The sequence below is a fragment of the Syngnathoides biaculeatus genome, chromosome 8 (genome assembly GCF_019802595.1).
Source record: "Syngnathoides biaculeatus isolate LvHL_M chromosome 8, ASM1980259v1, whole genome shotgun sequence".
Lineage (NCBI taxonomy): Eukaryota > Metazoa > Chordata > Actinopteri > Syngnathiformes > Syngnathidae > Syngnathoides > Syngnathoides biaculeatus.
This window is the reverse complement of record NC_084647.1, coordinates 22,333,715-22,348,565: the sequence shown is the minus strand read 5'-3', so window position 1 is coordinate 22,348,565 and position 14,851 is coordinate 22,333,715. Positions and strand designations below refer to the sequence as shown.

The 14,851-nt window shown below is 40.0% G+C and overlaps 1 protein-coding gene across 7 annotated transcripts in view; it reads left to right on the top strand.

Moving 5' to 3' along the window:
* The window catches only part of zgc:77784 (uncharacterized protein LOC402947 homolog), a 66,948-nt gene extending 55,965 nt beyond the window's left edge, over nucleotides 1–10,983 (top strand). For 5 of the 7 annotated variants that reach the window (XM_061827469.1, XM_061827468.1, XM_061827466.1 and 2 more), the window contains 9 exons: nucleotides 1,627–1,669; nucleotides 2,177–2,313; nucleotides 2,382–2,678; nucleotides 4,358–4,493; nucleotides 6,812–7,095; nucleotides 7,195–7,311; nucleotides 8,485–8,613; nucleotides 8,773–8,879; nucleotides 10,174–10,983. In XM_061827469.1, coding sequence (XP_061683453.1) covers nucleotides 1,627–1,669; nucleotides 2,177–2,313; nucleotides 2,382–2,678; nucleotides 4,358–4,493; nucleotides 6,812–7,095; nucleotides 7,195–7,311; nucleotides 8,485–8,613; nucleotides 8,773–8,879; nucleotides 10,174–10,185 — 1,262 coding nt within the window. In that variant the 3' untranslated portion in view covers nucleotides 10,186–10,983. The remainder of the gene's footprint in view (nucleotides 1–1,626; nucleotides 1,670–2,176; nucleotides 2,314–2,381; nucleotides 2,679–4,357; nucleotides 4,494–6,811; nucleotides 7,096–7,194; nucleotides 7,312–8,484; nucleotides 8,614–8,772; nucleotides 8,880–10,173) is intronic. The other 2 variants (XM_061827464.1, XM_061827462.1) reach the window with 2 other exon arrangements.
* The last annotated feature ends 3,868 nt before the right edge of the window (nucleotides 10,984–14,851 follow it).

Genomic DNA, 14,851 nt, shown 5'->3' with positions numbered 1-14,851 from the left:
CAGAAGCAACTGCCCTTCCATTTTTCATCCTCTTTAGTGCCTTTCTAACTTCCACCTTACTAGTCATTGCCACTTCCTGGTCCTCCACACTTGCCTCTTCTGCTCTTTCTTCTCTCTCGTTTTCCTTATTTGACAACCTAAAAATATTTTTTCCCAACTACTTAGCACACTACTGGCACCAGTCAACACATTTCCATCTCTATCCTTAATCACCCTTACCTGCTGCACATCCTTCTCTCCATCCCTCTGTCTGGCCAACCTGTAGAGATCCCTCTCTCCTTCTTTCGTATCCAACCTGGTGTACATGTCGTCATATGCCTCTCGCTTAACCTTCACCACCTCTACTTTTGTCCTACGTCGTATCTCAATGTATTCCTTTCACCTCTCCTTACTCCTCTGTGTCCCACTTCTTCTTCGCTAACCTCTTTCCTTGTATGACTCCCTATATTTTGGGGTTCCACCAAGTCTCCTTCTCTCCTTTCCTACCAAGTACTCTCCTGCCTGTGTCTCTGATCACCTTGGATCTAGTGGACCGGTATTCTGGAAGGTACTCCTGTCCATTGAGAGCCTGTCTCACCTCTTTCTGAAAGGCTGCACAACATTTTTATTTTCTCACCTTCCACCACATAGTTATCTGGTCTACCTTTGTCTTCTTAATTCTTACCTCCCGCCACCAGAGTCGTCCTACACACCACCATCCTATGCTGTCGAGATACACTCTTCCCCACCACTACCTTACAGTTGGTAATTCTTCAGATTTCATGGTCTAAAAATATAATCCACCTGTGCGTTTCTACCTCCGCTCTTGTACATCACTCTATGTACCTGTCTCCTCTGTAAAAAAATTTTCACTTCTGCCATTTCCATCCTTTTTGCTAAGTCCACCACCATCTGAATGCCGTACTTATGGATCACTTTTTCATCGCCCCTGTTTCCTTTGCCAACTTGTATGTTAAACTCTGCACCGATCACAACTCTTTCTCTGTCTGGGATGCTCAGAACTACTTAATCTAGTTCTTTCCAGAATTTCTCTTACTCCTACTTTTGAGGCATAGCCACTGATCATAACACCCTCGACTTCAAGTTCCATCCTCATCGCTCGATCTGATACTCTTTTCACCTCCAAGACATTCTTAGCTTACTCTTCCTTTATAATAAATCCTACTCCACTTCTCTTCCCATCTACTCCATGGTAAAATGATTTAAACCCCGCTCGTAAACTTCTAGCCTTACTACCTTTCCACCTTTTCTCTTGGACGCACATTATATCAACCTTTCTTCTAGTCATCATGTCAAGCAATTCTTGAGTTTTTCCTGTCAAAGTCACAACATTCAAATTTGTTTAAAGGAGCAGCCTGTAGGTAGTTGTAGCGGGAACTGTTAACCTGGGCCACAATGGATCCGGTATGGAATTCTTGGGGTGAATGCTCACATTTGTCTTTTAAGTAGGATACCCTTCCTGATGCAAGCCTAAGCATTTTATTGTTAAAATTACTATTGTCAAAGTGTCTTTTTTGTATATATATATATATATATATATATATATATATATATATATATATATATTGTTTCTCACTTCATGTTATCTAAACAAGATTTATTCATAGCATTTCCTTCCTCCTTTAGTTGGCTTTGCTCATGGTGAAGGATCTGGAATCATCAATGGAGGGTAATGAGGATTTTTGTCATGGTCTTGCTGCTAGATATAACTTCATCTCAATAAAAGACGGGTAACACAGAGTGAAATATTACATGACTTTAGTTTCATTTTAGTTATTACAGCTTAAGCCTAACGAGAATTCGAAATTCACCATTTTGATAAATTGGAATAGTATTTACAAAGTAATACACCAGATTATTTTTAAATTTAGAAATGAGGTAGAAAGTGGCTTTTGTTGAAGTATTTTCCTTTGTGTTTAATTAATCTGTATAATACGAGTTTCCCGTTTTGATTGAACCCACTGCATGCCAGTAAAATAACGCTTCCACATTATTCAGATTCATTGAGATGCACCTGTACTCTTTAGTTTACACTCATCACATCTAATTTTGCCTTTGTAATCATCCTATGAACGCAGCACAAATTACAATTGCAATAATAAACACCGCGTTACCTTGATGAGGTTGCATTTATTTATTTTACTTTTTTTTTCCCGTTTTTTTTTTTTTTGTCCAGGCCGGGCATGTTGGGGTCAAACACGGGCAACTTTCCCTGGCTAGCTGACTCGTGGCCCACTCCCAACCTAATCCACAACTCCAAAGATTCCATCAACTGCTGCTCCGGCAAACTAGAGTCTGAGAAGTATTATAACGGTAATAACGTATGAGTAAACCTTTCCATGTGTGATGTTTTTGATGTAACATTCCACTTTTTCACACAGGCGTTGGTATGGCCAGTTACCGCACGGAGAAGCACAACATGGCGTCCAACGACAGTCCCATCTACAGCACGATCAACACGGCAGCCGAGGAGGACTTGCTGAGCTACTACGACACCTACTCCAGTGCGTCCTACAAGCAGGGGCCCGACCCATACAGCAGCAGCCCAGCACTGTCCAACAGTGGTCTGGTGGCTCTAGACCAAGACCTGGACCAGTGGACCATCCAGTCTGGACACTCAAGCTCTGAATACGCCAAGCTGCACTACTCCAAGAAGAGCAACAGTGAGTTAAATGCAGGTTTGTCGTCTTTTGCTACTGGAGCATCATGAGTACTTAACATTAATACATCCTTGCAGCAGTCAGTGCGATTTGCTGGCGTTTTGGTAAATTCATCCCACTGTATGAATGTGTACTCTGCTGTACTGGGATACGAGAAAAATAGGACTCTATAATAGTCTACTGCAGGGGTCGGGAACCTTTTTGGCCGAGAGAGCCATAAATGCCAAAATTTCATTTCAAAAGAGCCATGCAATATTTAAAACCAAATACAGGTGTATTTGAGCATTGATGTCGAGCCAACACTTTGAGTACAATAAATCTCTGAATTCTTTTAAAGAACATTGCTATGATGTTGCTAACCAATGATGACAGAAACACTTCTTACCATTAATGTGACTTCTGGTGCTGCATAGTTTTGCTGATGGCTTAATAGCGTCTTTCATACGCCGTTATATTAAGCTTCATGCAGGAGTTGAGACTTCCATCCATTAATCGTGAACGCAATTCAATTTGATTTGCCATCATAATGCTACGATGGTGAACAGTTCTTGCCAGCAATAGCATGTCTTTTATTCAATTGATTATTTTGTCTTCATGCGAAAAGTTGTCAAAAAGTTAATTGGCAACATCAGGCACGATTGCTTTGGCATACTCCTCCATCTGTAAATGCCTGTCCGATCTTGCCGAAAACTGTAGAACTCCCCATCTTTTTTTTCTTTAAGCGATCGTTTGCACAATTAGTTGTTGCTACCTGCTCTGCGTCGGACCCTTCTTCGCCTCCGCACATCGACTTCTACGGTGAACTACGGCAACCCCACTAGGACAAACTGTCTCTGCTCATTTGTGTTGCCTACGTGACAGAAATGGCATTGTACGGTATGTAGTGATGAGGGCTCTGCGAGCCATAGGTAACACCAAAAGAGCCAGATATGGCTCGCGAGCTATAGGTTCCCAACCCGTGCTCTACCGTATAAAAACATAGTAGTAAGTTAATGAAATACAATTTGTGCATGATGAGTAATTAATTTTACTGTATGGCTCCTTCTGATTCGTGTGCTCTTGTGGGGGGGACTATAAAAATAAAATAATTTATAACTGAGAGTGTTACATGTGTTGTCGCACTGGTTGTGTTCAAAGATGCCGACAACACCGTGAAACAGTGTTGCTATGGCATTTTACTTTATTTGTCAACATAAAGGTGAGCAGACTTTCTTGGGGCCAAATCATGGAGTTGCTTTTGACGACAAACTGTGTTGTTGTCTAGTTTGAGAGCAAACTGCTTGAAGCCTTTTTATTTTTTTAAGAATTGCTCACTTTCAAATTGCAGCTTGTTGTGAAGTGAGTTTTTGTTCCCCCCTCCCACTATACAGCACTCAAATCCTTTTTTTTTTTTTTTTTGGGGGGGCCATCAGTCAGAGGGAAAAAAAACCTCAGCCAGACAACTGCTCTTACCTCCAAAGACTCATAAATCATGCCAGTTATATCACAATGCAACAATGTACATATTTTTCTTTTCAAATACACCCCATCATTGTGCAGGTATAGTTGAATCAGCACATCTCCATCGTTATAGGACTCTTTAAAGGTCCCTGAAGACAAAAAGAAAAATCGTAATGAGAAGAACGCCCTTCATGCCCTGCCAGGTTGCCCAAGTTCACTGAAGCATTTTGTCATCATTTCAAATGTACTCTTGACAGAGAAACTGGTCAAGCAGAGATCCACCGGGTCGGTGTGCACGCCGACTCCACTCACATGGGTGGACGTGCTGTCTCTTCCTCTTCCGGCCAACAAGGACGGACGTCGCTCAGAGGTGGACGGCGAGGAGCAGTCCAGGTAAGACGGCAATTAGCCGCCTTCTTACTAGAAAGGAAGAGGGGCATACGGCACAGTATTTTGAAATATGCCATCCCACCATCCCCGCCGCCGGTCGATCGCAAGAGGCTGGCTGCTATAAAAGTAGAACTTGGGGTAAAAAAAAAAAAAAAAAAAAAAAAAAAAAAAAAAAAAGTCTGGCCATGCCTGCTGTATATTCTCTACATCTAAGCCAACTCCTCAGAAAAGCATCAAATCTCCTCGGTGAAATAATGGGACTGTTATTGTTCGTTGTCAGCACCACAACCCCTCTCCAACATGTCAAGTTCCGCCTGTAGCGCACAGGCTTGAACATTGTACATCATGCTATTTTTGTTTTGTTTGTTTGTAATTATTTTTCACAAAAATCGGCCACAAAATCCCAGATAGTGGACGTTCTCTGTTCGGCGAAATGTACCCACGAGCAAAGGGGGATCAGAACAGGAAGCACTGCAGGCGTGGCAAACGCTGATTGTCTGTCAGTTTTCCAGCCGGGGGCATTGGAATGTGTGAGCGAGAGAGGAATTTTGATAATACTTTTCCAATTTAGAGATGTTTCTCTGTGAAATCTGTGGATAACTCTTGCATTAAGATGAACACTGAACCCTCATCTACTAATTTTTAATCTGTGCTCCCTTTCCTATAATTTTGGCGGGAGTCTACCTTTAAAATAGGCTCATCAAAAGCATGTCACAGATATGTTTTTCATAAACCCGAGAGCTATTTTACTGTAAATGAGTAAAAAAAATGCGCAAGTCTCATTTGAGAACCCAACTACTCAAAGCAAACTTTTGAGTGTGTGTGGCTTTGGCAAATGAACATGCAGCAGTGTCTGCAGGCGGCGCTCTGGGTTTCCGGCGGGTTGTGCGTCTCCTCCTAAATGTTTGTGACAGGTTGGATTGCAGACATAACGGCATGGGCTGCTCTGACCGTGGCATGTCTTTTCTGATGGCATTAGCCGCAATCTGACAGCATGAATTAGCTCTTTGTGTTTCCCACTGACATATCCGTCATTTAATTGAGCCTGTTGGCAGTGGCGATGTTAGTCACAAAAGTGCTCCTGGTACATTACTTTGAAATTAAAGCAATGGAATGTAAAGTTGTACTTTAGACAGTTCATTCCAGAAGTTATTCCACCCCCATATTGTAAAATATATATATATAATAAAAAACCACAAATTTAAGCGATGTAACTGGGATTTATTTGATAAGCATTCACATAAAACATTTGAAGGCATTTCTCTTTCCTGGGATTGATGATGATGGAAGGTTGAAGAAAGACTGCTGATAGAAGCTGAGTGAACAAAGAGAACTTTATTTACAGTTAAGTGTCAGATGAAAATTTTTGATCCTGCCATTGTACAGGGGCCGCCGTAGGTGAGTCAAGATATTCCCAGGGAACCAGTAAAGGAGGTTTTAACGTGTCACTATGACAAAAACGTTATTGTACCTACTGTATGCAAAGGCCAAGAAAAAACAATAAGTGCCCAGTTTTGTCCACCAGCAGTTCGTACCAGTACAGTAGTAGGTGAAAACACGTACTACTTCTTTTTTTCAGCTTTTCCTGTTAGGGATCGCCACAGCGTGTCATCTTTTTCCATCTAGGCCTATCTTGTGCATCTTCTTCTCTAACACCCACTGTCCTCATGTCCTCCCTCACCACATCCATCAACCTTTTATTTGGTCTTCCTCTCGCTCTTTTGCCAGGCAGCTCCATCCTCAGCACCCTTCTACCAATATACTCACTCTCTCGCCTCTGGACATGTCCAAACCATCTAAGTCTCCTCTCACAAACCTTGTCTCCAGTTCTGCCTCCTGTTGTTTCTTTAGAGCCACCGTCTCTAATCTGTACATCATGGCCCGCCTCACCACTGTTTTATAAACTTTGCCCTTCATCCAAGCGGAGACTCTTCTGCCACATAAAACACCAGACACCTTCCGCCAACTGTTCCACCCCGCTTTCACCCGTTTTTCAGTTCCTTTCCACACTCTCCATTCCTCTGTATTGTTGACACCAAGTATTTGAAGTCGTCCACCCTCCCTATCTCTTCTCCCTGGAGCTTCACTCTTCCTCCTCCACCCCCCTCATTCACACACATATATTCTGTTTTAAGGGGAAAACGCGTACAAGCCTGTTTATTCCCATAATTCAGTTGAAATCCCTCTGCATTGCTGCTTGAATTAATGACCGAACCCAGATAAATGAGCAGCAAAGGCACTTGTTGGATATTTTGAATATTCACCCCTTGCCCGTAAGACAGCCACTCATGCTGCCGTGTCTCCTCTTTTTGGTCTTGTAGCTCCGGGGTTGAAGACGACGACTGGTGTCCCCCCCTGCCCGCCAGAACCTACCTGACGGACGAGCCCCCCTCCGCCTTCCAGCCGTCCCACTCGGCCACGCCCTCCCCTCAGCGGGACGCGCTGAAGCCCGGTGACAGTCCTCGGCCGCAGCACGTGGACCTGCTGGTCCGTCAGCACTCCCAACTGTCCCAGTCCAACCCGGACCTGTTCAGCAAGACCGCAGAGGTGCACCACGGCCGCAGCCGCTGGACGGAAACCTTGAGGGGCGACGGACTCCACATAGGTCAGTTGGAATCGAGCCTCATGTGAGCCAAAAATCACGTCTTATTTATTTTTTGTGCTCTTCCGATCCTCGGGGGTGGTAAACACGCTTTCTTGTCAGGACAATTTCCCTCCGCGGTCTGCGATTTGAGCCCCGCAGCTCTGGGGCAGAGATGCAGGAACAAGAAAAAAGCCCCGAAGGATGGAGCTCTCAGACGGGAGCCGCACAACCAAGCAGGTACTGTATAATGCACACTGTAGCATTGGTTTGCTTCATTCTGGCTTAGTTAGTGTCTACTTAAGCATTTTTTTAGCTCTCCATGAAACTAATGAACTGATGATGAAGCGTCTGGCGGCTCTTCCTTAAGCGTCACAACAATGCTTAAAATATAGGCCATTGTATCAAATTGAGGCTAATGTAGTAAGCTTGCACCATTTAAAAATGTGCAAAACTGGTACTGTAAGGCAGTCAAAGAACATGACAGTGTGGAACAAAGCAGCCTTGCATGAAAATCGAGGTACTAATCCTTTAAAACGCTGACTCTCAAATGTTAGGTTGGGACCTCATTCTGGGGGGGTCTCAGACACCAATAAAAAGATTGCAGTCATAAAATTACATGTACAGTTCTGAAAGTGAGCTGTACGTTTTGGTACGTGAGCACATCACACATATAAGATAGGTATAATAATAAGATGAAAAAGAGAAACAATCTAAAGTAGATAAAAAGACAACACAGCATAACGGCATGCAGCTGTTACACATACATAATCTAAAGTCGAATCAATATTTATTTCATAAAATGACTAAAAAGTAAAACAGTTGAAATAATATACAGTACATCATGTTTACCAGAGGTGCTAGTTATACTTATAAATGTATAATTGTGTGCAGATTGCTACAGACTTGTTATGCTCGCTGAACTTGCTATGCTCTAAACAACCACTCAGAAGATGGGAAAAATATTAATAATAAATCCTGGACTTGTTAGATGTACTTGAATTTTTTTTTAAATGGCATATTAATTCACTGTTTAATAATACTAATGTACTAGAGTGGGTCCTGCTTCTGACATGTAGAAGTGACCATTGATGGATGTATTTTCTGCAGTTCTTTTGAGTTTTACAATATTAATGTTTGAACATGCAGTTGCCATGCTCAACCTCAGTTTTTTTAATCATGTATTCTGAAATGAAGTTTCAAAATCAAAAGGCCTGGAACATAATGAAGGAGAATCCTTATCAAGTAAATCAGATGAGCCCAGAAGATCTCTTTAGAATGAATATAAAACGGCAACAAAGATATTTAGTGGTCATCTGTCCTGATTGGTCAGACCCTTACTCCTGTTTTCTAAGCCATTCAAATGATTGTTATTGTTGTTTCTCCCCCCGCCCAATTTCCCACATGGCCCAGAGCTGCCCCCTCCTCCGGCCCCTCCGTCAGCCGACAATTCCCTGCAGCCTTCCGCCGGCGTCATGAGCCTCGCGAGCGACGATCGCGTCTCCCCCCAGCGAAGATCGGCTGCAAAATGGTCGTCCCAGGGTAGGCGGCTGGTAAAAACATAGTAACACAACAGCTGGGTGACTTTAATGTGATTGTCATGTAAATCCCTGTATCAGAACGGGGGTGACCGTTACATAGGTTTAGGGCTTAATTTAGACGTGTAGAAATACAAGCCAGTGATCCGCTTATCATGTGCAGATGAGAATGTAATCCAGTACGGGTCGTCCAACCAGATGCCAGTCTACGGTTCGCTTGGTGGCGTCTTTACCAGAACCCCAACTTCTTCTGGACACATGAGGGTCCAGGTAATGAGCTAACCACCTCGCCGTTAGCCACTCACTCAATTGGGGAGTTCTTGTGTATGTAGGTAGTCCTGTCAGATCCTTATTATTTTACACTTACCTGACAACAACAACAAACAACATCTTTTGGGAAACCTTTAACTCACATTGAAGGTTTCGGTCAACAACAAGAATCAGGATCAATAATCTGTTCAATTTTGTTCTGAAAATCTTGAGGTTTCCAACAAACACCAAGGACATTTTATTATCCATATTGTTGCGCCTCCTCATTAACCTAAACTATCCAGATGGTAACAAGAATCCATTTGTTTGGCTTCTGTATGTTCTTGTGCCTGCTAGTTAGGTCGTGTTATAGTCCATTTTTTGACATTTCTGTCTAGCAATGATGACCAGGAAAATAAAAACAATATATACAGCATTTGTCGTTATGCCCGCCAGCTAGCTAGCTAGCTAACTAACAAGCGAACATTTTATTTGAACATTGAAGTATGTCCCAAACAACAAGGACCACGGAAAAGAATGAGTCACTTCTGTTGATCTAAATTGCTACACCTGTTCTCTAGCTAGCTATTACATTTTTAGTTCGAGCTCAGCGTTTCTGCCCGTTAACGATGCTGCACCTGATGGCAAACTAAAAATGTTCAAATCATTTTTGTTGTATCTCGCTGAAACTTTAAATCCGTTTTAACCAATGTTGGCATCTCTACCGCTCATTGATCACATGAAAAAAAAAAAATCTGATAAATGTTGCCCAACTGAATTGTTGCGTCTACTAGCTAGCTTAGTGAGACTTTCGTTGCTATTGTGACTTTGATGAACTATTATTTCTACCAGGCAGCATGGACAAGGAAGCAGAATTTCCCTTCAATTCTAAAGTTTTTGACTAGTTACAAGGACCAGGAGAAAAACGGGATAAATTCTGAGTTGCAATTTAGGACTTGCTACCTAATTGACATTTTAATTCTGTGTTGATATTTCTGCTTCAAACAAGCACCTGGAAAGAGAATCTGTTCAATTTGGTCGATCTGTCGTTCCATTTACTATTTACCTCTCTAAAATTTTAATTACCTCTTCAGATTTATGCAATAAGGTCCAATAATCAGAATTTGTTTCATTTCTATTAATTACATTTGTTGCTGTGCCCGCCAGCTAGCTAAAATATCCTCAAATTCTGTTAAGTTTTTGCCTAGCAAGAAGGACCAAGGAAAAAAAGTATTGTTGACCCTCATTGCCACCTTGAGTGTATAACACCTACTTCCAGACACACATTTACTTTGCTACTTTTTTTTCCTTCCAGAACCTCATGTGAGCCCACACATCCTCCGTTTCCGTGATCCATCCAGTGATTCTTACACAAAAGTGTAAAAAAAAATACAAAAAACTGGCCAGACTCAATCCATGGGATACTTTCACAATTCCTACACCGTTTTATCAAGCTGTATTGTTAAGTCAAATAAAGTGTACATATTAGCTTGCGCTAATCATTATCCATCATTAAAGTGTGCACGTCTGCAATACAATGACAAGTGTGTGCATGTGTGTGCATAGACAGTATTTCGTGTTTCCACTGACTGTGTGCCAAAATCAAGAGGCCACAACTTGCATTTGTAATCCTCTGCTGGTAATTCACCACACACACACACACACACACACACACACACACGCAGATTTAGGCTTGACCGATGCTTTCTGTCCATTCAAGCAACACTATCAAACTATTAGGATGCAACGGTGTCCGCAAAAGTCTCAAAGGGGAATCATACAACAGGCTAATGTGAGCACAAGCTATTTTCATCACAAGTCAATAAAACCACAAACAAAAGAAAACAATACATTTGGTTGTGAAATAAATGATTATTATGTACTTTGTGGGCTTTTAATGGAAACTGAACATTTATTTTGTCTGGATAGCCGTTTTAAGTAAATATTACATGTGTATGCAAGATTAATTATTTAGGGGGTTTATCGAAGATTTTTACTTTTTTACTAATATATCAGTTTGTTAATTTGAAAACAGTTTAACACATTAATTTAAAATATAAACTATAAATAAATGTTACTAGTGTTTTTGTTATTGGTGACAATTTTGAACACGGATTCACATTTTAAATATATTTATCAATGAATATTAAACATGTTTTAAATAAAATACATTTCAATTAAATCTTTTTTTCCTTCATAAAAGATTTAATAAATGGATTCCTGTTTTAATATTTACTTTAAAAAATACATAATGGTAAAATTGTCACTGAAATACAAAAACATCCAGAATCATTTTTTGAATTTAAAGGAGTTATTTAATTTTTGCATAAATATTACAATTGCGGACAATTTTGTATTTTAATTTTATTAATTTAACAACATATTAAAAATAGTATTATTAAATATATATTTTTCAGATTGTACTTAAAATTTCAATTAAACAATGTACTTTATTTGTTAATTTGTGTTACATAAATACACATTTTAACAATGTATATTCAAATTGTATAATATAATAAATATCTTTAGCTCATAATTCATGACCAATTGCCGAGATTGATTCCCATTTTATAAAAACAATACAAACAAACAAATAAAAAAAATACAATATGTACAATTGGCTCAAAAATAAATGAAAAAATTTTCAGGTTCTAGTTCAAATTCTGTGAATATATTTAAGTTAGTTGTCAATAATTTGCCAGAAATTCCCTTTTAAAAATATAAATATTATCAATAATAGTTTCATATTGTTGCTTTGAAAAGGATATGATCCAAGAAAAGGTTGACGAAGGATGTCCCTATTTTGTTGTCTTTTCTAAATTTGGTCTTACATTTGGTAATGTTGCCTCTACTTTGTGTAAATAAATTCGCCTCCACTTTTGTAATATCAGCTCTGGTACGGTATGTTCATACATAAATAAGATTTCGGGGGGGAAAGCTGAAGTATTTTTTGTCAATGAGATGTCAAACCAACTAGGACATTTTTCAGAAAATTCTTGAATGTATTGCTGAGAAAATTGTAATAGAACATTCAAATCATTGTGTGCATGTTGTGTACTGGTGTGTGTGGTGTATGTGTGTGTTTGTGTACTGTACTGTACTGTGACACTCCTGTACTTCACCACTGGCATTGAGCCATTCATTTTCTTAAATAAATCAGTTTGAAAATATTCTGTAAGAATTCTGTCTTGTGGAAAACCATTGTATCGCTTTATAGTGATATACGTGCACTTTTTGTACATTTATCTTACGTTATAAATATTTGTACTTTTGCAGCCTAATAAAATCAACAATGTGTAGGGGTGGATTAAACTTTCCGTAAAATCTTTTTTTTTTAAACCCCTTTAAAGATTTTTTTTTAATATATTTTTTTATATGAAGATAACCGTAATTCCCGGCCAACAGAGCACACCTGTTTACAAGCTTCACCGAGTACATTTTTAAAGAAAATACTATTTGGTTCATCCATACGCTGCACCTGTGTAAAAGCCGCAAGTGCCCACATTGAAACACCAGATATTTACAAAGACGGTACACAGAAAGAATTTTACGCTAGCGCGGCACTAGTGATAGCACTAGCATTAAACTCTTTCTGTGTACTGTGTTTCTAGCTAGCTTTTTAGCTAGTGCTAGTGCAGTGCTAACGCTAACAGGGCCGGTTAAAATAAAACTTACTGGTAAATATCACTGAGACACGCCAGTAACACAGCAGCAACATGCTAGCACAGCGCTAACGCTAGCGCAGTGCTAACAAGGCCGGTAAAAGTCACTTCCTCGGCACATATCTTCCACCGGTCTCATTCTTACCTTTTCTGCTCGAGTGCCCCCTTGTGGCCGTTAGAAGAAATGCACAAATGAGCCACATCACCGCATAAACCGCAGAGTTGAAAGCGTGTGAAAAAAGTCATGGCTTGTAAGCCGAAAATTACGGTAACTTTTTTTCTGAAAAATTTTTTGGGGTGAAGATTCAAGTTTGTTTTTTCTGCGAAAATATGCAGATTCAAAAAATGAAAAAATCTTGACTTGAAATATTCTTTGGTTCTTTAATATTTAAAAAAAATTCCAACTATTTTGCTTACAGTACTATCCAAATGTATTGTCCATCTCAAACAAATCCAAACCCTTCTTGCCCCAATTCTTGAAATGTGTTTTGTTTTAGTTTTTTTCCCAGTAAAGTGTCCAAGCCGTACACTGAACAAAGAAATCGCCACAGGGTCTCTTCGTCTTCTCGTGCTTGTTGATTGTACATCGAGCATTGAAAGCAAAAATTTCTAATCAGTTAAAAAAGACCCACATTTTGCACAAAGTTCAGTTCGCCTGTGAGGAAATTGCGATGGCATTATTCATTTACTCTTCAGACCTATTGTGACATTTTTGTTTGGTGGTGTGAAATGTTTCTCATCTAAGATGGAGGCCTCAAAGTTGGGAAGCAGGTCTTGGAAACTGTGTGTACGTGTGTGTGTTGTGTGTGTGTGTGTGTGTGTGTGTGTGTGTGTGTGTGTGTGTGCGTGTGTGTGTGTGCGTGTGTGCGTGCACATGTTACGCACAACATCCACCCCCAGTGCAGAGGTAAGCCAAGATTCAGCAACTAGAAGTTTACTTGGAACACAAAACATAATTTGCCAACCGCAGAAAGTAATAATATGAAGTCGTTTGCGAGCATGACGAAAGAGTCTGGACTAAAAGATGGCAGGTGTGATCTTAAGTCTGCCGTCTGGACTCACTTTGCATTACAATCAAGACGATAAAAATGTTGACAAAAGTGCGTGCTGCTATTGGTAAGTACGGTGTAAGCAAGTGGGTGAGTGTGAATATAATTTTCACAGTTCTGAATGTGTTTATTGACATGTCACCATTAAAATATCACCCGCTGAGTCGGCTTTGTGATAAAGCTTTCAAACCTGAAACCAGAGCAAATAGTTCAATCTAATGACAATTGTCACTTGGCCAGATTTAGCGCTTCTAAATAAATTGGAAAACATAACTCAGTGATTAAATTAAGGGAAATGCAGATTTTGTTCACATTACAGTATTTTTTTTTTTGAAGGATGACAACTTTATTCCCTTAATTCAGAATTTCTTTTATTCTCCATTAGACCGATAGGGACACACGTAATTATATTAACCTCGATTTTGTTTAAGGTTCTCTTAAGAACTGTAGGAACGAAATAAAAGAAAAGAAATAAAATAAAAATAAAGTTAAATCTACTGAAATAACTCATAATCGCCGTTGTTGATCATTTAACTTTTATGGGATGTGAATACTTTTTTCCATGGTTGTGATTAATGTGGGAAAATATAGTAATAAAATTAGCTTAGTTCCCACTAGTATGTTGCAACACTGTATGACTTGGCTTGCTTGAAATTTTGTGGCGACCACTTGCCACAGTTACCTTGAAAAAGTAACTTCTTTACTTTACTGATTACTTGATTTCAAAAGTAACTACCGTAATTCCCTGCCTACAGAGCGCACCTGGTTACAAGCCTGACCGAGTACATTTGTAAAGGAAATACCATTTGGTACATACATAAGCGCTGCACCTGTGTAAAAGCCGCAAGTGCCAACGTTGAAACACGAAATATTTGCAAACGCGGTACACAGAAAGAGTTTAACACTATTGCTACTGCTAACGCTAACAGGGCCGGTTAAAATGAAATTTACCGGTAAATATCACTTAGACACGCCAGTAACACAGCAGGAACATGCTAGCACAGCACTAACGCTAGCACAGAGCTAACAGGGGTGGTAAAAGTCACTCCCTCGGCACATATATTCCATCATCTCATGCTTACCTTTTCCGCTCAAGTGCCCCCTTGCGGCCGTTATGAAAAAAATGCACAAATTAGCCGCATCACCGCATAAAACCGCAGGGTTGACTGCGTGTGAAAAAACTCATGTCTTGTAGGCCGGAAATTATGGTAGTTTGGAAAAATGTTACATTAACTTTTTAGTGACTTTCTGCAGACGTCAACTAGCAGGAATATAACTTTTC